Genomic DNA, 23,098 nt, shown 5'->3' with positions numbered 1-23,098 from the left:
TGAAGCCTTACCAGGGACCTATACAATTGTGTTTTCATTCCATGATTTAGCATTTGCTTTAGTATTCACTGACTGATGTTGCCTAGAGTTTGTTATCCCAAAAATCCCCAAATCTTTCTCAATCACAGAGGCTGCCAAAAATGATTTAGTGAATAACTAGCATTTATGTTATTTTTGTTCAAGTGCCTTTCATTTATCAACAATAACTGGAAAACCCCATCCCCATGCAAACAGAACAGAGGTTCTAGCTTTATAATAAATCAGATTAAACCCATTTTTCAACACTGTTCTACAGTGATTAATTTACCAGAATATATTGTTTTCAGGCACAAAGAAACCTTTTTTTTTTTAATGTTGAGGATAGTTTCCCTTTAGATTATAGGTAACTCTACTGAATATTCCACATCATTTAACTTACAAATACCTATACAACATAAGAATCCACATCAATAATCTATACATTGTTTTAATCCTTGCTAAAATAAAACCCACAAGATGTTTATATTTTTATAATTACATATGATAACTATCACTAAACCACAACTATCACTAAACCACAATTCTTATCAGTAAAGGAAATCTTTAAATTACCGTGAACAATAAATGCATACTCAACACAATGATATAAACGGTGACATAATTCTAGCTTGTTAAGAGCTCAACTTCAAACTGGCTTAAACTGTTCAAACACAAAGACATGCGCAGGCACGTAGCAGAGACAGGGGGAAGTAACAGGTACAGTACTACAAATCAAATGCACTGATCCAAGAACTGAAATCAATCCTTGATGAATCCACTCATTGTCTAAGCAGCCATAGTGCATAATAAACCTGCTGCAGTTATCATCACCATCAATTTTTGATTTTTAAAATACCATGATTGCCCTCATAAAGATAGACTTGGATGTTAATTGCACAGTGAATACAAAGTGATTCTGGTTGGAAATACAGAATACCATGAAAGTGTCATTCTTCTGTGTTTAAATTGTGTTAGCAATTTATTAGTATTTAGGGAGGCCACTGCATAAATTATTATTTCTCCAGCTCCAATCTGTGTAAATTACTGAAGGTTTTCAATTATGTTTTAAAGGGAAGCGATCATTCTAAAACAGAGTTTACGCAAAAGATGTAAATGAGCTAAGAACCTTCAGAATAAGAAATGCAGCCTTAGAATGTGAATCATCAGATATTTGGATAATGAAATCAATTGCAGCCCCATATCCAAGGCCTAAATTGATGTGATGATTGCAGATTGTATTTAGGTCTTTAAGGGGCCGATTCACTAACTTCGAGTGAATTTCGAAGTGTTTTTTGGGCTACTTCGACCATCGAATGGGCTACTTCGACCTTTGACTACGACTTCGAATCGAAGGATTCGAACTAAAAATCGTTCAAGTATTCGACCATTCGATAATCGAAGTACTGTCTCTTTAAAAAAAACTTCGACCCCCGAGTTCGCCATCTAAAACCTACCGAACTCAATGTTAGCCTATTGTGAAGGTCCCCATAGGCTTTCCTAAGTTTTTTTGATCGAAGGATATTCCTTCGATCGTTGGATTAAAATCCTTCGAATCGTACTATCTGCACTAAATCCTTTCGACTTCGATTTTCGAAGTCGAAGGATTTTAATTCCCAGTCGAATATCGAGGGTTAATTAACCCTCGATATTCGACCCTTAGTGAATCGGCCCCTCAGTGTGGCTTGGATGACTTATTGAACAATATCCATGGCTATAGTAGTCTTGGGATTGCTAATGTAGTGCCCGACAAATAATCTGACATCAGTGGTAGAAAATCTTTTCGAAGGGGTATTAAGAGATAAGATACTTGACTTCATTGCAAATCATAATACTATGACTTTGTGCCAGCATGGTTTTATGTGTAATAGATCTTGCCAGACTAATTTAGTTTCTTTTTATAAGACGGTGAGCAGGGACCTCGATTCTGAGATGCCAGTGGATGTGATTTACTTAGACTTTGCAAAAGTATTTGATAAAGTGCCACGCAGAAAGTTACTTTTTAAATAAAGGAATATTGGCCTGGAACATAGTATTTGTACCTGGATAGAGAACTGGCTAAAAGATAGATTACAAAGAGTGGCGGTAAAAGGAACATTTTCTAATTGAACCAGTGTTGTTATTGAAGTACCACAGGGCTCTGTAATTGGTCCTTTGATTTTCAACTTGTTTTTTAATGACCTGGAGGTGGATATTTAAAGTACCATCTTCTAAATTATGCAGAACTAGTTCCCATGCAGGATGCTGCCGCATTGCAGAGTGGTTTGAATAAATTGAAAAACTGGGCAGCTAACTGGAAAATGAGGTTCAGTGTTGATAAATGCAAGGTTATGCACTTTCTCAAAACTAATATAAATGCAAGTTATACGCTTAATCGCAGTGTGTTGGGCAGGGGCACTGCTGCCATGAGGAGAGTTGAGAAACACGCTTAAGGAGGCAGCAGCTCCCAGGTCAACAGGGGCGGCAGAAAGCCTCTCCTAGTAACTTTAAGAGCCGACATTTCTGGTCATTAAACCAGAAATTCGTCTCTTTTAGTGCAGAAAGCACAATGGTGCCCCCCCGGACCTTGTTCCTGCTCAAAAAAGGTAAGTGCTGGGGAGAGAAGGGGGGCTGTACTACCGGAGCAGTCTCAGGCAGCAAGAGGCATAGAATCGCCCCTGGTGTTGAGAGTTTCCCAAACTGAGAAAGATCTAAGGGTTTTTGAAGATAACATGTTGTATAATTCCGGGCAGTGTCATTCTGTGGCTACTAAAGCAAATAAGGTACTGTCTTGCATAAAAATGGCATAAACTCAAGGGATAAAAAAATGGTTTTGCCTTTTTATAGGTCCCTGGTAAAGCCTCATCTGGAGTATGCAGTGCAATTTTGGGCTACAGTCCTTAAAAGGGATCTAAATGAGCTGGAGGGAGTGCAGAGACGTGCAACTAAATTGGCTAGGCAGATGGAAGAATTATGATGGTCGACTGTCAAGGTTGGGGTTGTTTTCTCTGGAAAAAATGACGCTTGCGAGAGGACATGATTACACTTTACAAGTACATTAGAGAACATTATACATTATACTATCCAAGGCTATTGTGATACTGAAATCCATAGTTAAAATAGATCTGTTTATTTGTATGTATGCTGGGTTTCATTTGGAGGGGTTGGACTTGATGGTCTTTTTTTTTTTTAACGCAATTTAATTATATAAATATCTACAGTTAGGAGCCATACAAAGGTGGCAATGCACAAAGCACAACATTATTGGATTGGTGGTGGTGAATAAATAACAAATGAGTGTAACATGTGTGGCTGGTATAAACAGGTGTACACCAAACTACCAAAAGATCTTCATGCTTTATGTTTAATCACAAAAAAATATTTGTACAATAAACAACATCTTTCCCTTATTCCCTTTATTCTAATGAATGTCTTACAAACATATTTTATACAGTGGCAAGAAACCATGGATAAATCACTTCATTCTATGAAATTTGTATAGCCATGTTTTTCTTAAGGGTGTAATGAAATATAAAACACTGCTGGTAAAAGGTCAATCTAAACATCTAATATGAACTTGCAAAACAGTAAGAAACAGCTAAACATTTGTCATCTTCTTAGAGTAATGATCCATCATCTTCAATAGTCTTATAATACAGGAATTAGAACTTAAATACATTTTACTGGAAGAAATCTCTGAAAGGAAATATAAAAGCATTTGCCCAGGTAGCCTTCTACACTAAAGTGGGCAGAAACAACTTATTGTAAGCACAGAACATTGTTTGTTCTTTTGGTTTTGCTACAAGTTTAAGAGGTTCAGTTAGTTTCCAGAGTATGTACCCTTCAGTTGCATCTGGGAGAAAGAAGGAATGGTCAGTCATCGTTTACAAACAGGGGCAACTGGTATTCTTTATGTGTGTTTTTTTCTTTTGGGGGGGGGGGAATCTGAATTAAAGGGGTTGTAAAATAAAATATTTTGCATAATGAAAGCAAATGCAATTCTAAACACAATCTCAAAAAGAAAAGAATTAACTAGCAAAAATGGGAGCAAGCTCTTTCATAAGAAAGTTGCATCCAAAATGGATTACCCACTGTGTTTGTCTGTTTTGGAATAAGGGCCAGAAATTGTCAAGCTAATAACCAAACCAATAAAAGCTTGGCCTGTCACTCAGAATTCAACCTCAACTGCTGCTGCAGATTATTGAGGCAGAGACACACATCTGGGGGGAAAGTATTGGACTCAAACAACTAATTTAATCAACTATACTATTACAAACTAGTAAAAGTTTGTTATTTTAAGGAGATCTATTTAATATGATTCCACTTTAAATGAATGGATATTTGAGGGCCCAGAACTGACATAATTGCAATGATTTGTTTGACCAAGTTCAGTTGCTGGTTTTTGTCTTTTAGAGAATTTATTTTAAACTGCAAAGAACAAGCTGTGAATTCTCATTGTCATCTTTAGATTGAGGAATTCTGTTTTTATCACTGATAACATGAGTTTGAAATTCTACTTTCAGAACCATAGATAATAAGGTTCATTGTTATTTACTGTATAATGATTATGGAAATGCCATTTCTTGCTATGATAGCTTTTATTTTCCAATCACGTTCAATCCTAAATTATTTATCAATCTCAGGACCCACACCATGTTTGTGTTGTTAAGTAAAAAAATATATAAATTCCCAGGGTCCCAAAGGAAAGGCTAATCCAAGATTAGTTACTAAGGTGACCATGAACTGAATATCTATCAGGTAACTTGCTTATAATAGATAATAATGTTTTTTTATCCTTGGTCAAAACAAGCGAGCCTTTGAAGGGGCTTGAAAGCTATCAGAGGCCATTAAAGGAATTGTTCAGTGTAAAAATAAAAACTGGGTAAATAGACAGGTTGTGCAAAATAAAAAATGTTTCTAATATAGTTAGTTAGCCAAAAATCTAATGTATAAAGGCTGGAGTGATTTGAAGTATAACATGTCAGTCAGAACCCAACTTCCTGCTTTTCAGCTCTCTTTGTTTACACTGACTGGTTACCCTGGTTACCAGGCAGTAACCAATCAGAGACTTGAGGGGGGGGCACATGGGTCATATCTGTTGCTTTTGAATCTGAGCTGAATGCTGAGGATCAATTGCAAACTCACTGAACAGAAATGTACCATGTGCCCCCCCTTCAAGTCACTGACTAACTCAGAGTTATAGAGCTGAAAAGCAGGAAGTTGGATTCTGCCTGTTTTATTAGACATCTGTTCACTCCAGCCCTTATAGATTAAATTTTTGGCTAACTAACTATATTAGAAACATTTTTTATTTTGCACAGCCTATGTATTTACACAGTTTTTATTTTCACACTGAACTGTTCCTTTAATGTTTGTTCTTTTAAAAACATTCCATGTGTATCAAGGATTGAGTGATGTTTTCTGTACAAATCAACAGCAGTAGTACTTTAGGTTTTACGCAGATCAAGGCAACCTTAACTTAAAAGCAGGTTTGTTGTTCATTGTCTGTTCAGTACAGAGTCACACGACTAAAGGATCTGATCTTTATAATGCAATTGATTCACCTTCCATCACCACTGTAAATTGCTATCTTCCTAAGGTAAGGATGCTTGCCAGAGTTTATCATCCATCATCTTTTTTCCATAAATCCAGATTAAAGTCATATTTCTAAAGATAATGCGATAAAATAAGTTGCAAACTTTATCAAGTCATTTCTGGTATTCACAAAAGGTACTTATGCCCATACATGCTCCTATAAATGTGTGCCAATTTGTGCAGCAATGAATAGCTTGCAAGTGCCAGTCCGGACATGGCAGTAATTTCCGGTTTCCCTTAGGGGGTTGCATGAGTAACCACAATTTACGCATTGTTTCCAAAAATGTAGCTAACTTTGTGGACACAACTTGGCGAGCACTTGTGATTCCTAAACAAGCCTTATATTAACTTATTAGCAAATGGCATTTAGTGGTATCTTGTCTGAAAGCAAGCAAATGATTGGTCTTTTATTTTATAACACCCTTAAGTTACTGTATATTACTTTTTTTCTGCCAGTCCCTTTCTGCTGCTCATAACAAGTTGGTCTCTCATTAATGAGTCTCAAATTGTTCAACAATTAAAAGATTAAAGTTTTAAATCAGTTACATATACTAGGATAATTTGGTATACAAGTAAACATCTTTCTTTGATTAATATGGTTAATTATGCCTAGGTACACAATGATGTTCCCATTTGTTTATATTATATATTATATTATATATTATGCAACAGGCAATACAATATGAGGCTGACATTTTTTTTAGGTAAAATCACGGCAATCAGCCACCAGTTATCACTGGTTGCTTCCCTGTAAGGATCAGCCGGGACTTGAACTCTTGGGACTGGTGTTTCTGGACATTCGGTACACAAGTAGTTAGAAACCATAGCCATCCCATGGCTGAAATGTTAACACTTTAACTTTTAGATCCCATTCTTGTCAGGAACTACCTAGTGACAGATATAGGCCCATGTTTTTTTGCTAGATGTTTTTTGGCTGCATTTCAATAATGTCTCCATTAATAGAATGCAACAAAATCTGTATAAGGTTTCAGATTAGCTCAGATGACTAACTGATGGGATAAAAAGAAACATTTTGGGAAGCCTCTAACATTTTGCTACAATTGCTATTCCAACTCCTTTTTTCCTTATCAAAATAACACAATTTGTTCAGCTCCTTCTGGTTTCTGTTGAAATGTGTCAGCAAATTTCTACTGTCACAACTAAGAGTAGACACAGGAAGATGCATTGAACACAGATGCCACTGGTATGTTGTTTCTACCTTCTGCATCACCCCAGAGTTTGCCCCCAATTCCCTTATGCTAAACTAAGGCTAAGCTAAATCATGTAATTTTACCCAAAACATCTTCTACCAGCTCATCTTAGAGCATTCCTCCAAATCACTCAAAAATAAACATCAAAATAAGGAGATTATGAAATATCCACTGAACAATGTTCTTTGTGTCCAATTAATGAATATGTGCACATTGTCTCCAAATTCAACCGTATATATGGGTCAAAAAATTTTCTTGGAACTTAAAATGCATCTTCATATGTGTAATTTCCTCCCACTAAAGAGGCCTTTGTACACCACTTTATAATTTGCTGTTTATATATTGGTGTTAAATGGGCGATTACATGTAAGTGCCTCTAAATTTAATAGTACTTAAGGAAGTATTTAATGGGTTTGATGCGTCATATAATATACTGTAAGTATATCCAAGTAAAAATCACGTTTGAACATTTTCGGTTAAAGCACAGGTTTTTAATTGGAAAATTACATTTTTATAGGAATATATTTGGCTTCTATACTATTGGCTTCAACCTTAGCCTCTACAGGAACAGGCACAGTGTTTATTGATATAAACACTATACTGAAATTGATTATGTCCTACCACTGTGTTGCTTTGCTTGACTGAGCAACAATACGCAATGTACAGTGCTATGGGCACTTTGATAAGGCATCCCTTTCTTGGCAGCCTTTGTGTACTGTGCCCTCTCACTACTTATTGTGTTCCTGTTAACTGGTGCACCAATTGAGGTTACAATATATGAGAAACCAGCCATGTTACATTTATGTTATGTCAATATTGACTAAGTCACAATTATCACACAATTTACAAAGCGACATTTCTCGTGTGCTCAGAAATGAGTGAAATGATAGAAAGACTTGGGGAAAATGCTGCATTAAGGGTACAAAACTTGGCTAAGAAACTGGATCATTTTCAATAGTGCAGATTAAGTGAACATTAAATGTAAAGACTATTACAGTGCTTTCATTTCCTAGTGTTGCTGGTCCATGAAAAGGAAATGATGACTGGGAAACAAATTTAACAATATATAACAATAGAGATAGCACAGAAATATAAGAATTGCTGCTGCAGTCCTGTTAAGGTCAAAGTGACTGTGACTACCTAAAGGGACCTCCTATTTATGTGTATGAGAAACATTCTGCTTATCGGAGACAATAAAAATAATTAGATAGGTAGTCACATAATGCCCTTTTTTCCGTAGTACTGTATCTTATTGTAACAGACATTTATCAAGCTGTGTTATTTTCTGTCATTGTTGAAAGTCTTTTTTGTTTAAACACTCTACTCTACTCTTTTATGCGTAATAGATCTTTCCAGACTAACTTAATTTATTTTTATGAGAAGGAAAGTAGAGACCTCGATTCTGGGATGGCAGTGGATGTGATTTACTTAGACTTTGCTAAAGCATTTGATACAGTGCCACACAAAAGGTTACTGGTTAAATTAAGGAATGTTGGCCTGGAACATAGTATTTGTACCTGGATAGAGAACTGGCTAAAAGATAGACTACAAAGAGTGGTGGTAAATGGAACATTTTCTAATTGGACCAGTGTTGTTAGTGGAGTACCGCAGGGCTCTGTACTAGATCCCTTGCTTTTCAACTTGTTTATTAATGACCTGGAGGTGGACATTGAAAGTACTGTTTCTATTTTTGCAGATGATACTAAATTGTGCAGAACTATAGGTTCCATGCAGGATGCTGCCACTTTGCAGAGTGATTTGTCTAAATTGGAAAACTGGGCAGCAAACTGGAAAATGAGGTTTAATGTTGATAAATGCAAGGTTATGCACTTTGGCAAAAATAATATAAATGCAAGTTATACACTAAATGGCAGTGTGTTGGGAGTTTCCTTAAATTAGAAGAATCTAGTAGTTTTTGTAGATAACAAGTTGTCTAATTCTGGGCAGTGTCATTATGTGGCTACTAAAGCAAATAAAGTTCTGTCTTGCATAAAAAAGGGCATTAACTCAAGGGATGAAAACATAATTATGCCTCTTTATAGGTCCCTGGTAAGGCCTCATCTGGAGTATGCAGTGCAGTTTTGGACTCCAGTCCTTAAGAGGGATATAAATGAGCTGGAGAGAGTGCAGAGACGTGCAACTAAATTGGTTAGAGGGATGGAAGACTTAAATTATGAGGGTAGACTGTCAAGGTTGGGGTTGTTTTCTCTGGAAAAAAGGCGCTTGCGAGGGGACATGATTACACTTTACAAGTACATTAGAGGACATTATAGACAAATAGCAGGGGACCTTTTTACCCATAAAGTGGATCACCCTACCAGAGGCCACCCCTTTAGACTAGAAGAAAATAACTTTCATTTGAAGCAACGTAGGGGGTTCTTCACAGTCAGGACAGTGAGGTTGTGGAATGCACTGCCGGGTGATGTTGTGATGGCTGATTCAGTTAATGCCTTTAAGAATGGCTTGGATGATTTTTTGGACAGACATAATATCAAAGGCTATTGTGATACTAAGCTCTATAGTTAGTATAGGTATGGGTATATAGAATTTAATTAAAAGTTTGTAATTACAAACTCTCCAAACTCCTATACTCTCTTATACCAACATCCAAGCAATTTCATCAGCTCTTGGAGGAAAAAGGTAAACTATACAGTATGTTTTAAACTCTTTTGTATATATGTATATATACTTGTTTTGGTTTTTTTACAAAGAAGACCAATTTTAATAATTTTAAACCTGTGAGGAGCACCCACTGGTGCTCCTCTCCTCTTCCTCAAATGTCAGCACACCAGGATTTGGTACAAAATTCAAACTTAAATATAAGTTTGCCCGTTAATAGTTTCTACTTCTGTACGTTCCTGGGTATGCTCCTTCTGTATTTTTGAACTGATTCCTGATCTCGGCTTTGTCCCTTGACTACTAACCTCTTCTGCATGTATGGACCCTTTGCCTCAATATGACCACGTACTTGCTTAACCCTTCAGATACTTTGCTTGGATTGTGCTGTTCTTGGTCCCTACTATTGCTATTTGAACTGCAAGGCCCTGACAAAACCTTATTCAGTTATTTGTAGCTTTCAGAATTCACAGACCCATAAATTTATTGTGCCCCATGACATGATGAATTGGTGAAAGTATCCCTGCTGTGAATTACAGGTCTGGAAGTAAAGAGGAGATAAGAAATGTGTAAATCTTTAGTGATTTGATGTCTTCACACAGTTGTGAACTAGGGAAGCAAGTGTATGGGTTACAAATTACATTAACAATGGACTTCCTTGGTGCAATGTGCCATAAATGTACAGAGTTCCCATGCTCTTCTATTTGATTGTGATAGTAAAAAATGCTTTAAAAAGATCAGTAAACATTACTTAAATATGTCCCCTATTCACAGGCTTAGTAACACCTTTATGTCACTGGTCGTTAAATCTTATTCATTAAAGATTAGTATTAGGGACTTCCTCTGCAGATGTAAAAATAAAGGGTGAAAAGATTCCCAGCAGTGTTTAGGATTTAGCAAAACTGATACATTTATTCAGGCTCATAATTAGGGCATATCTTCACTAAGTGGTAAGGGTGTGCTTCAATCCTACAGAAAAATTAAGTCTGCTTAGTCGATATCTGGCCTATTTTAGGCCAAAAATTGATTGGGGAGGCCTGTCAGTGGGCCCCATACATGAGCAGGTAGGCTGCCAAATCAGTCTAAAGGACCCAAATCTGCATCTTAGATCTGTATGCGTATGGCCACCTTAACTTGCACACTTGAATGAAAGACAAATTAAAGAATAGGCAAGGGCTTTTTGTAAATGGTTTCCACAGGTGAAAATGACTCCTATCAGTGCCCTAAGCACTGAAAGTCAAGATAATTGTTAATCTCTGGTACAAATCAGATGCAGGGATTAACTGTTAGGACATTAATTTTGCAAGATGGAACAATTCATTCTAGTATGGAAAATTATTATGGATTACTGAACTTGAAAAATGTGCATTTATAAAATTTTAATACAGGGTAAATTTGCTAAACTGCTAATAAAAATTATTTTCTAGCATTATGTTAATGTTAGATACACACAGTATATGTTTTATAGACAGCGCAAAATGGCAGTTTGCCCCCACAGTGGACACTGCAGCATTTTATAATGCTTGGAGACTATTAGTTAAATATATCTGACACAAAGAAAAGGAAACAGCAAGTTGGTACAGCATAGGCCAACCTATATGTGCATTTAAAAGTAACTTAACAAATTAAACCATTACCATGCGTAGAACATAAATGTACTGTTTTGGAAGACTTTTTGGAGACGTTTAGAAGACTTTTGGGAGGCCATCTATAATAAATGTATCCTAGGTGTGCCACCTAAGTTATAATTTTCTGCACAATTCTAAATCTTAAATTAAAAGGAAAACTGTAACATTGATTACCACTCAAAGGTGACACCAGAAGCGCTTAAAGAATATTTGACTAGAGCTTTTCCTGTTCGATGAATCGAAACACAATAACATGAACTACTTCCTGTTGCTACATGATTCTAATTTACAAGTTTGTGTTACTTGTTCGTCACTGTGACAGGGTTCAGAGTGAAATAAACTTCTTGCCACAGATCTTTAACAAAGCAAAACATCCCTGTGTATGTGTGTATTTCTGTCAGTCTAAGATCACTCAGCCTAGCAACCCTTTCTAAATGAGTCTTTTCATTCTGAATTCTTCTATACAAGCATCAGTAGACAAGAGAGCTCAGAATTACTGAATCCTTTCGGTCATCCAAATATTAGATCAAAGAGACCCTCCAGTCTATTGAAATGCAATTGCTTCCAAATGACAGTGCAGAGCTGGGGGCTTGAAAGAATGGGTCACTGCCATTTTATTGTTAAGAAGCTACTGCTAATGAAAGGGACAATGAAAAGATAAGGGCTGCCAGCCATACAGAAGAAACACCACTTTCTGTTTAATTGCACTGAACAAAAGAAATGGGAAAGAAGGGCATCCAAGTGACGAAAGTAATTGGTGTAAAGAGGATATTGAGGCTATTCAGTCTTGATAATATTGTTGAGACTGGCAGTGTGATGGCTAAACCTGGATTGTAAAGACTGATGTATGAACAATCCATTGTGCAAAAAATAAAAACACAGACCTTTTTAAATACTGATTCACAACCCATCTAGTCATGTATCCGCAGGCAACTATCAGCTCTATTAGGTTATAAGTAAAAGAAATGACATGCCATAAGGTGAGCACATAGGATGCCTTTAATTGTCCTAGTTTATCAGCATCCAGACTGCCAGGAACGTTCAAACACAGCAGATTATTAGGTAATTAAAAGATCTGCACTGTTGAACCCAGGAAGGGTAATCAGGGGATTACATGATTAAAAAGACTGACACATTATCATGCCATTTTCATTCGATTTGGATATCTCTTTATTTGACAGTATTTAAAATGCTGGATATTCCGTTCACAGGGATAAAAAGGATAGGCATTTGACATGAACTTTAAAAAAATAATATGTTTTGCTACCATTCAGAGGAAAAAAACCTCTAAAATGGCATTTGTTTTGCTATGAGAAATCAAAGAAATCATAAAGTAATGAGAAAACTTCAGGAGTTCACTGGTATAATCAGTGCCAGGCAAGGCCAGTCGAGCTCCCTAGGCAACCCCACTGGGCTCATCGCCTCTCAACCCCTGGAGCCTGCACACTCGAGCATGTGAAGGAGAGCATGCATGTGCACACTTTAACTATGCCAGTGCAGAACACCATGAGGGCCGAACTAGTGGCAGGCGACATAGTAGGTATGTGCCTGATGCCCGCCTGCATTGTGCCCTAGGCACATTCCTCTTCTGGCTACCCCTAGTTTCTGGCCCAGGCACAATTTAGCACCTATGTTAGTACCCATACTGTCATCAATATGGAAAGTTTTATGTTCTACAGTCCTGTTTAATACTGTGTAAAATACAGTGGCCTGGTATCAGCTGATGCTGCAGTACATCACACCAAACACAAACGTTTTCCAAAGTGTGTAGCTGTGCCCCCTGAAAGGGTTTGGTGCAGTGACAGAGGGGGCTTAACCTGAAGGCCAGTTAGAGTGAGAATTGGGGTAAATGTCCATTTGTTCTCCAAGATACATGTGAAAGTCAAGCTTAAAGGTCAGTTGGAGTGAGACTTAAGGCGAATAAGTGTTTGCTGAACCATCTAGTAGGGCTTTAATTATAAAAGTTTGGTAACTACTGCCATACACTGTTGGGCCAGAGCAGGTTATGAAGCCCCATCCATAATGGAAAGCATGGAGACCTCAGTGTTCTTTCAAAAACTGAAGATGCTGTTTTTATGAAAACATATAACAATTATGGTTTAAATAAAATTAAAGGAAAGATAATTTCACAAAAAATGCATAATTCACACATGAGGGCTATGATTAGCTATGAAGAGTGGCTGAGCAGTTACAATTAATGCCAATGGGACCCATAGCAAACTGTGGTTGTACACCACTAATTATTAATATGCCTTGGGTTACCTTGTTCATATTCAAACAGTATAGTTCTTGAAGGGAATTCACTGCAAATAGAAGAGATTTCTCTTATTGCTACCTAGGTATTAAGTTTAAAGATCTAAGGCACTGAAATATTTGTACTAACCTTATAGTTAACCGTATTAAGTGCTGTAAGGCTAGTGGCACACAGAGCTGTTTTTGCACATGAGTAGAATACTAGTATACCTATATATCCTACGGTTTTCCCTGTCACTAAAAAAACTTTTTTGTAGCTAAGACTAAAAAAGCAATGTATGCAGTGCTATACACCGATCTACCACCCTGGATGCATTTCCATTTTTTTACACCTTTGGTCATCATGGAAGCTTCCTCTAGGAATATACTAACCAGATATTGTCCCCACCCCTTTATAGCACTTGAAATATCTAATATTATAGCCAATAAGATCCTACTAAGATAACCGAACAATTATAAAGTGCATTCAAACATGTTAGATTTGTTACTGCCCTCCTAAAGCTTCTACAATAGAACAGGGATTTTTTGGCCCATATAGGGTATATACACATATATACTGTACCTTTGCCAGCATTTAGGGGCTTATTTATTATGCTGTATAAAACATTGGAAAACCAGTGCAAAAAGCGGTATAAAATAAATGTCAATCTTGTGAAAGTTTGTGATATTTTAAACCATATGAATGCCAGATTTTCTGCTGTTATTTTACACTGCTTGAGACCTTTGTAAGTTCCAGCAGAAGTTGCTCAAAGAAAATGCCGCTTTTTACACAACTGTGGCTGGCAATGTGTGGCCAATTATTTCACCATTTTTTACACCACATAATAAATCTGCCCCTTACTGTTCAGTGTACATTGTTCAGTAAAGTTGCCTTTCCTACAAGAGTAATATTTTCCTTGAGTACATCACCTAATGCCACTTTGCATGCTTCTAAATCAAACATGTTCTGGAGTGTGGTGAAAAAAACTGCTTACTGTAGTTCAATTATTATTTGGCCAAGCTGAGAACAGAACAGATATCTGCAGAGTCCAATAAAGAAGCCAATAATGAGCCTACTCAAGCTTAGGAAAAGCTAAAGTCATAGGCAAAATCAACTTGAATGGCCAGCTAAATTCCAGATAAAAACAAATCTCATCTGATTTCTGTAAAGAACCATCCCACATGGGAATGTAATTAGTACTGCAGGCCATTTAAATAATGAATACAGCATATCTGTCTATGTAAACAGAGGACAAAGTCTTCTGTGATCACACCAGTGAACCAAAAATATAAAAGTTCACCAAGCAAAGCTAAACCCTAAAAACAAAAAGAAGCTGCATGTGTTGAAAGGAAACATGACCATGTGATTGTTTTACTTACAGACAAATTATGTTGCCACATGATTTGACTTCTACTAAAGAAGCAACCAATGCGGAAAATCTAATCTGGATTTGGTAACACAAAAGGCCCAATCAACCTTTGACAAAGGCTTTAAAGACAGCAGGCGGGCAGAAGACTAAAACAATCTCAACATATGGAACCCATTGTTCTGTGTTAATCACCTGTAACTGAATACAATTATCTGAACTCTGGGTGTCCCTGTCCCAAGCTTTTCAGGATAGAAGGAATGTTATCCCAGGTTTATGGCATTAGTATTGATGGAATTAGACCACCTGAAAAATAAACACAACGCTTTGTAAAGTGTGGCATTTGAAATACTTACCAAAGTCACATGACCAACTAAATGACATAACATTGTGAAACTAGGCTTTTATATTGAATAACACAGCCATGGTACCTTGTAGAGAAAATATATCCCATTTGTATATTTGTATTTAAATATGGTTAGCAAAACATACTTAGAACAGCTAATACTAGCTTTTGCCAAGGAAAAATGGAATGTGACTCAAACAGGAACAAATTATCATATTCCAATTCCTTAGGAGGACTCCACAGTTCGCTTTGCTTTTGTACAATATTTTTAGAGTTCTCCACTGGCAACTGCCCTTTTATAAACTTCTATAAAATGGTGCCCACAGTGGCTCCATTATCATTATTTATTATATGCTTTTCTTATTTTAATAACCAGAACAAAGCACCTTTCTTAAATGAGACTATTTTTGATTGTAACAGTAAGACAAGTTATACAAGATATCTGTTATTTTCAACCTTAGAAAAGAAACATTTCTGTAATGTTAAAAGTAGTATGGCAGAAATAAACCTACAAACACATAGAACATACAAACCATGGTCATAAAAATACCAAGGACTTCTGCACTGCAAGGTAACAATAACGCCTGAGCCACCACACTATAATTTGAGCACATAGTTACTCTTGCCGCATATTCATACATATAGCAATGGCTCATTCCACTTATCTGTATATCCAAATAATCCAGGGCCCACTCACCTTCAAATCATTAAATGTGAAAGTATGACACAATATTCATCCATAGATATGAACAATGTATTGAATTTCTGTTACTTGTTTATTTAAATGACTTACCATGCCATCACATGTGGATATGGCGACAGAAGAGTTTTCATAGTTTCTAATAAAGCCTTGGTAGAAACACCATTCAACTTCTTGTTCCACATCTGTTACGGATCCATTTCTACCAAGCACTTGTACATAAAATTCATCTGATAGCACAGAAGACTGCTGGAGCTCTAAGTGCAGTTCCTGTCCAAATGCTGAAAATCTGTAGTGCAGGGAAGACTTTAAACTTCGCACTGATCTCCTTTTTCTACTGATGTGCAAAATATCATGGGAAACATAGGCTCCGCTAGAGTCCACTTCAAAGGGGGTTACAAAGTAATAATCTGAAAGTAAACAATAAACACCATCATTTTCACACAAAACGTATAATGATCATTGTAGAACATTTCCACTGCCTTCTTTAGTACCTTCTACAGGTACTGTAATAAAGAAGAAATGAGCTCACTGCATTTAGTGGAGAAGTTTAGGAATTGTAGCATGGAGTGGATAATTTATTATCTAAGCATTGGTTCCTTTAACCTCAAACAGATTAGGGCATGAACCTTTCAATGTGACACTTTTATTAATACAAGTTGTAATAGTAAATAGGTTTTCTATTGTCTAATGACTACATCGAGAGGAATGGCCAAAATAAGGGATGAGGATGCCTGTAATTATTTCTGTCAAGCTATTTGTCAACACCAGGAGCTTTGGGTAATTAATCCCTCCCTAATTAGCACTCTCAGAGGGCTATGTGATTTCCAAGATAAGCACTAAATGTGTGGCATTTTTTTGTTGTCACTCATTTCTCTGTTAGTACTAACAATTTTGAAACTTAATAGCCTTTCTCCTTTAAACTGTTAAAACTGAAAGTCATAAGATCAGTTATACTTTGGATTTGCTACATATTCAGTATTCAGAATCCCCTTTATGCCTTTGGATCTTCAGACTAATCTGTTCCTGTATATTAACGTGTAGATGTTTCACTAGATCTTTGGCCCCTTTGGTTGCAAGGGAGAACTAATTGCTCAGATCATTTAAAAAAGTTACCTTGGTTGGAGGCTAGCCATGCCTACAAGAATTAGAAGCCCAACTCAAGGTGGGCAGCATTTGGTGCAACTGAAATCCTATACTTGAATTTGGACATATATATTGTAGCTTAATCTTATCGACAGTAGTTTAATGCTATTCATGTCTGGCATATTCAGTGATTTCTTGTATTTTTGGAGTAAATTGCAGATGTTATTATGATGATGATGGGGAAATTATCTATTCAACATCAACCCCTCCAGTCTATTTATAGGTATACCAGTCCTGCTGGATTCAAGGTGCAGCTGCCTCTCCAGGAATGTATCACACCTGGAACATGTCTTTGAATGCTTTTGGGTAAATAAGGTATTAGGTAGCGATATAAGAAATAAATCATGTTCTTTCCTTTAAACATCATGTAAAAATCAAGCTCCATACACTAACTTAGCAACCCATGCCCTAATATAGCAACCAGAAAGCTGTTCTGCTTTGGAAAGCTTTTACATGCATTCCGGTACGCTAATCTATATTATCTCTTTGGCACATCAAAAAAAGTTATTCTTCATCTCTTATCCAATTACTTCCAGTGGCCAAAATATATGATGGGGAAAATGTTAACTTTGACAGAAGAAAATGTTCCCATTAGAATTAACCCACTACTTTCAGGTGGTCCAATAATTCCCTGCTCTGTACATTACATATGATCCATCTGGCCAAGAAAAGGGTTACATGAGCCCAGCCGCTTTAGATATGCATACGTGTAAATGCACAATACATCAAGGACTTTTTTACAAATGCTGAAATAAATGAATAGCAGAGGTTCCCAGGGCTGCAGGACAGAACATCTGCAGGAGCAGGCAATTCCTTAGCAACATTGAAAGGCTATGCACATAGCATGCGCTAGACCTGTCATTAATTCATAATATCACAGAGAGCACTTGGTTTTACAGCCCCACTGTGATGCCTAGTCTTTAAATCTGACAATAAATTAATCCTGTCAGTGCAGGGAAGTCATGCACTCCAAAGCCTTGAAAGGGTTACTCATGGCTATTCATCCTGCCTAAAAACCTTTGGATAAACTTGCTAAACACTGTTCTGCATACTGAAACAGTATTTAAGATATTGTTATATTATAGATACAATAACTAAGCCTTAACAATGAATTCATTTTTCATAAAAGCAGGAAAAAAATAAAATACACAGTTAAAAATGAATGCAGAATAGGATATTGTACCTTTCGGACAAGTGAAAGAATTACTGTACTATTATTGCTGTGCAAATAACCAATATCCTCTGTTTAGCACTGCAGTAACTGTTAACTGATCATTTGCATTAAATGGAACAAAAATCCTGCCATTTAAACAGCATTATGTTTCTAGAGGATGCATGGAGTTAAAGGTAACGATTTCACAAACCATGGTTTAATCCAACCCCGCTGTCACTGTTCAAAGATGCTGCAAATGATACACAGCATAGGCAGTACAGCTGAAATGTCTGTAAAAGAAAAAAAAAAGAAGAGAAGACAGAGTAAGAAAAAGTAAGACAAGAGCATGCTTAGGTACAACATCAGAGATTAAATGGAACCTGCCTTATCTAAACTTCCAATCCATAGGATTGTCAAAAGTTGCATGGATGTGCATTTCAATATAATGACAGGTAAAGTCCATAGGAAGAGAGCTAAATATTCCATCTTCTGTAGAACTTGCAATCTTATGTCCACTCCAAGAATCCCAGAGAAAGAAAGAGAGCATATTCTCAGCATGCTGAAACAGATGGCATTCTTGAATTCAGTGCAAGAAAGTTGCCTGTGATCGGTGATATACTTAGATAGCAGAGGGAGACTGACTGACCCACTGCAGGGAGAGAGTGTCTTGCTGTACTGATCATTTTATGCTCATTCCAACTCCAGCTCCACAAAGCAGCATTCCTAAAGAATACAATACCATTCAAGCTCAGCATAGAATTTCTACTCCTCTCTCCGCCTCACCTTGTCACACCTCCAGTGATGTCACCTGTCACTCAAGAAAGTGCAAGACTATAAAGTACTCCAGGCAAGGTAAAAGTACCCCCTCCCTAGCACACACTTCCTCGCTCATCCCTCCACCTGAGTTAACTTCACATTTGGAGATGAAACACACATAAAGTAACAAAACCGAAATAAGATCTGCATATATTCATGCATAAATATATTGTTAGAAAAAAACCTATGGAGCAGTACTGGGTGAGCTGCTCATAATTCTTTTCCATGAAACATTTGGCGTGACATTAGAAAACATTTCACATTTTGTCCAAAAATCTAAGCACACGTTTTTAAAACTTAAATTATAGCTTTGTTTCAAAAAAAGAGTTTGCTCTTGTTTTGAAATGACTTGGCAGGCTAAATAGAAAAAAATATAGTTTTCAGGTGAAGTAGTTCAGTTGCTAAAGTGAAATGAGAAAAATATCTTTGTAAACCTCTCTTTTGGGATATCAGTACTACATACACCCTATTATAAGATAAGATAAGATTTTTTATTTGTCACATGCATAGTTATACAAGTACAACATGCAGTGAAATGCATCCTGATCCACTTTTTTAGACTGTGCAAAGTTAAAAAATACTAGTTAAATACTACAACTAAGTAAAAAAAATAGTATTAATAATATTAAAAATAATAATAATAATAATAAAATCAATTTTTTCTAAATTAAGTATAGCAGCAGAGCATGTGTATTACAAGATTAACCATGTTATTTACATAAGTGACAGTGAGTGTAAAAATATAAAATATAAAAATATCAGTGCAGTTCAGTATACCAAACCATATTATGGTGATGGTGAATATAATAAAAGAAAACGGTGCACTAACAGTACACAGTATTAAAGTGCAATATTTGTGAATTGTATAGTTCTGTATTGTGGTGATTTAATGTGTCACATACATCAAGTAGGTGCAAGTGAAAAAAGGGAGAGGGGTAGAAGATATGGGTAAGGTGACATAAACCATATTATTTACATAGTGACAGTGAGTGAAGATTGTATAAAACATATAGAAATATAAAAAATAATATAATAATGCATTAATAATAAATGATGCTGAAAATTAACTACATATTTTAACTACATATCCAGTTTATAATTTTTTCACATATTTTATTCTATCTTATTACAGATATGGGACTTGTTATTCAGAATGCTCAGGACCTGGGGTTTTCCAGATAATGGATCTTTCCGTAGCTTGGATCTGTATACCTTACGTTTACTAGGGAATTATGTAAAAATTAAATAAACCCAATAGGCTAGCCTTGATTCCAGTAAGAATTAATTATATCTTAGTTTGAATCAAGTACAAGGTACTGTTTTATTGTTACGGAGAAAAGGGAAATCATTTAAAAACATCTGGATTATTTTGATAAAATGGAGTCTATGGGAGATTCTGGAGCTTTCTGGATAATGGGTTTCCAGATAACACATCCCATACCTGTACCTAACTCTGTGTATTTTCTGATCTGTGCATCTTTTCTACTGCTTTAAGGCATATAAGGCATTTTCATCTGATCAAAACACCTGAAAACTCCAGTAGAAAATAATTATAAATGCTTTATCTGTGCTAGTGACAATCTAAGGGGCAGATTTACTCGAGGGTGAAGTGGCTAAAACTAGCATCAATTTGCTAGCGTTATCCACGCAGGAACATCAGAAATTTACTAATGGGCACAGGCTTGCGAAAGAGATAGACACTAGCGGTCATTCGCACTTTATCGCCAGGCGACAATTCGCTTTGGCAAATGGATGTGTAGGGGCCCCTATGGGTTAATCTGCCCTGCAGCTTTAAGGCCCCCACCTTTTTCTTAGAGTGATCTTCCAGGAGAGAATGACACTCCCCTGCTACACTGCTATATAGTGTGTGTAGGGAGTGGCCACTTCCTCTTTTGCCTGTGGATGGTGATGCAGCTGGGTCTGCTCAGGGAAGCCTGGGTACAGCTAGGCCCAGAAAGGCCCATGTGCTTTGGAGAAGAAGTTGGGGACCAGGAAACCCCGTGAATGAGGAATAGTTACACTAGGGCAGACTTGTCATAGTCTCTCTAGGAGAGAAAGGCAGATAGGATAGAGAGAAAGAGCAGCTGAAGCTCCAACAAGGATTTGCAGTAAGGAAGTAGCTTCCCAGAGGCTCTGTGTGTTGCCTCCAGTCAGGGACCTCAGTGAAGAGGGATTGTAGGGTAGAAGCTGCTTTCCTGACAACTTCCAGGAGGGAAAGGTTGTACTGCATTTGCCTGTGTACTCTCTGTGTGAGCCTGCCTTTGATCTGTGTGAACTCTCAATATGTTGTTTTCCTCAACTCTTGCGTGAGTACTGAAACCTGTGGTCATTTGCCCTTTTTGGCATAATAAACCGTTCCTGATTGTTAAGAACCTCCTGGCGCCCAAGTTGTTTTTGTGTGCACAGTAGCCTGGGGGGATGTAGTTGCACTACACCATAGAGGGAACACTTCCACTTAGCGAAGGCCCTGCCTTGGGTGTAAGTCGCGTGTAACCCATGCTCTAGTGTTCTAGCTGGTGAATTAACCCCGAGTGGCCCAAATAGGTGTTACATTTGGCGCCCAACGTGGGGCATTAACCCTTTAATTACCAGGCTGTGCAATTTTTGCTATTTTGAGTACTTTCTCTTTAAATTTTGCTGACAGGCTGCCAGACCAGATAGGCAAAGGGCAGTCCTGCACGCAAATGTCTGTTTTTGTGCGAGCGCATGCTAGGCCGTGGGTTCGGGCTTGGAGGTTTTTCCCGATTACCCTTTTACGCCTGCGCCACTACTAGTCACGCCAGGTGAGATTTCACTGGCGTCCATTTGTTCCCGCGCAAGAGATTTTTCGCGAGCTTGGATGGGAGGAAGATGGATGTCCTGGATGGAGCCATTTCCTGCTCATGTGTGATCCTGGATCATGGATCTGGAAGAGGAGAACCTGGAGGATGGATTCTTCTGATGTTTGCTACAGCTCTTCTATGGACTCCTGCAGAGGGAGATGCCTAGAGTGCTGCTTGCTTGTTTTTTTGTGGCTAGAAGGACTGCTGGACTAAGTGGGTTCTAACAAAAGACTATTGATCCCCACCACCATTTCTTCTGCCTTCACCTACTCGCTGAGTAGTGTTTCTGCACCCAAGGATTGGCCTGTGTGGACCCTTGGGAGGGGGAGAAGAATTTTTGCTGATGTGTAATAAAGTTGACCAACTGCAACTGTTTATTATGCAATTGAAAATGTTTTATACAGTATTGTGCATGCTGTGTTTCCTTTACAGTGACCATTGTTACCAGGTATGCCTTAGGAGAGGATACCAGACGTGGATGTGATGGTACTGTAAGTTGATATATGTTGGGGATGTTTGAACCATTGTCGGGACGAAATGGGTTTTTCCCCCGGGTGTATGTAGGGGCCCCTATGGGTTAATCTGCCCTGCAGCTTTAAGGCCCCCACCTTTTTCTTAGAGTGATCTGCCAGGAGAGAATGACACTCAGGGGGACTGAGTGCAATAGGCCCAGAAGAAGGCATGTGTCCAAGTCGGGGACCAGGATACCCCGTCAATGAGGAACAGATATACTAGGGCAGACTTGTCATAGTCTCTCTAGGAGAGAAAGGCAGATAGGATAGAGAGAAAGAGCAGCTGACGCTCCAACAAGGATTTGCAGTAAGGCAGTAGCTTCCCCAGAGGCTCTGTGTGTTGCCTCCAGTCAGGGACCTCAGTGAAGAGGGACTGTAGGGTAGAAGCTGCTTTCCTGACAACTTCCAGGAGGGAAAGGTTGTACTGCATTTGCCTGTGTACTCTCAATATGCTGTTTTCCTCAACTCCTGCGTGAGTACTGAAACCTGTGGTCATTTGCCCTTTTTGGCATAACAAATCGTTCCTGATTGTTAAGAACCTCCTGGCGCCCAAGTTGTTTTTGTGTGCACAGTAGCCTGGGGGGGATGTAGTTGCACTACACCATAGAGGGAACACTTCCACTTAGCGAAGGCCTTGCCCTGGGTGTAAGTCGCGTGTAACCCATGCTCTAGTGTTCTAGCTGGTGAATTAACCCCGAGTGGCCCAAATAGGTGTTACAGATGTTACTCCGCAAATTCAATGAAATGTGGATTTTACTGAACGTTACCTAGGCAAAGTGCACTGGAGTGCATAGATCTTCCTCAATCTTTTGTTACTTACATCATATTTTTTAGTGGAAAAAGCTTCTAAGTCCAAAAAATGCTGGTGAGTGATAGCCTGCAAAAGTCCTTACATTTTTTTTGGGGTAACCGGGTTCCCCCATACATTTTCTAACATATGGCACCTAAACTATACAGTGG

General features: G+C 37.7%; 1 protein-coding gene across 1 annotated transcript in view; it reads right to left on the bottom strand.

Moving 5' to 3' along the window:
- Nucleotides 1-18,864, bottom strand: part of adamts18.S (ADAM metallopeptidase with thrombospondin type 1 motif 18 S homeolog) — a 48,726-nt gene extending 29,862 nt beyond the window's left edge. Inside the window, exons 1-3 of the mRNA XM_041561135.1 lie at nt 18,373-18,864; nt 18,200-18,278; nt 15,783-16,099 (exon numbers count right to left, since the gene is read on the bottom strand). Of these exons, the coding sequence (XP_041417069.1) occupies nt 15,783-16,099; nt 18,200-18,278; nt 18,373-18,546 (570 nt within the window). The 5' untranslated portion in view covers nt 18,547-18,864. The remainder of the gene's footprint in view (nt 1-15,782; nt 16,100-18,199; nt 18,279-18,372) is intronic.
- Between the last annotated feature and the right edge of the window lie 4,234 nt (nt 18,865-23,098).

Source organism: Xenopus laevis, chromosome 4S (assembly GCF_017654675.1).
Source record: "Xenopus laevis strain J_2021 chromosome 4S, Xenopus_laevis_v10.1, whole genome shotgun sequence".
Lineage (NCBI taxonomy): Eukaryota > Metazoa > Chordata > Amphibia > Anura > Pipidae > Xenopus > Xenopus laevis.
This window is presented reverse-complemented; position numbering and strand designations above follow the sequence as displayed.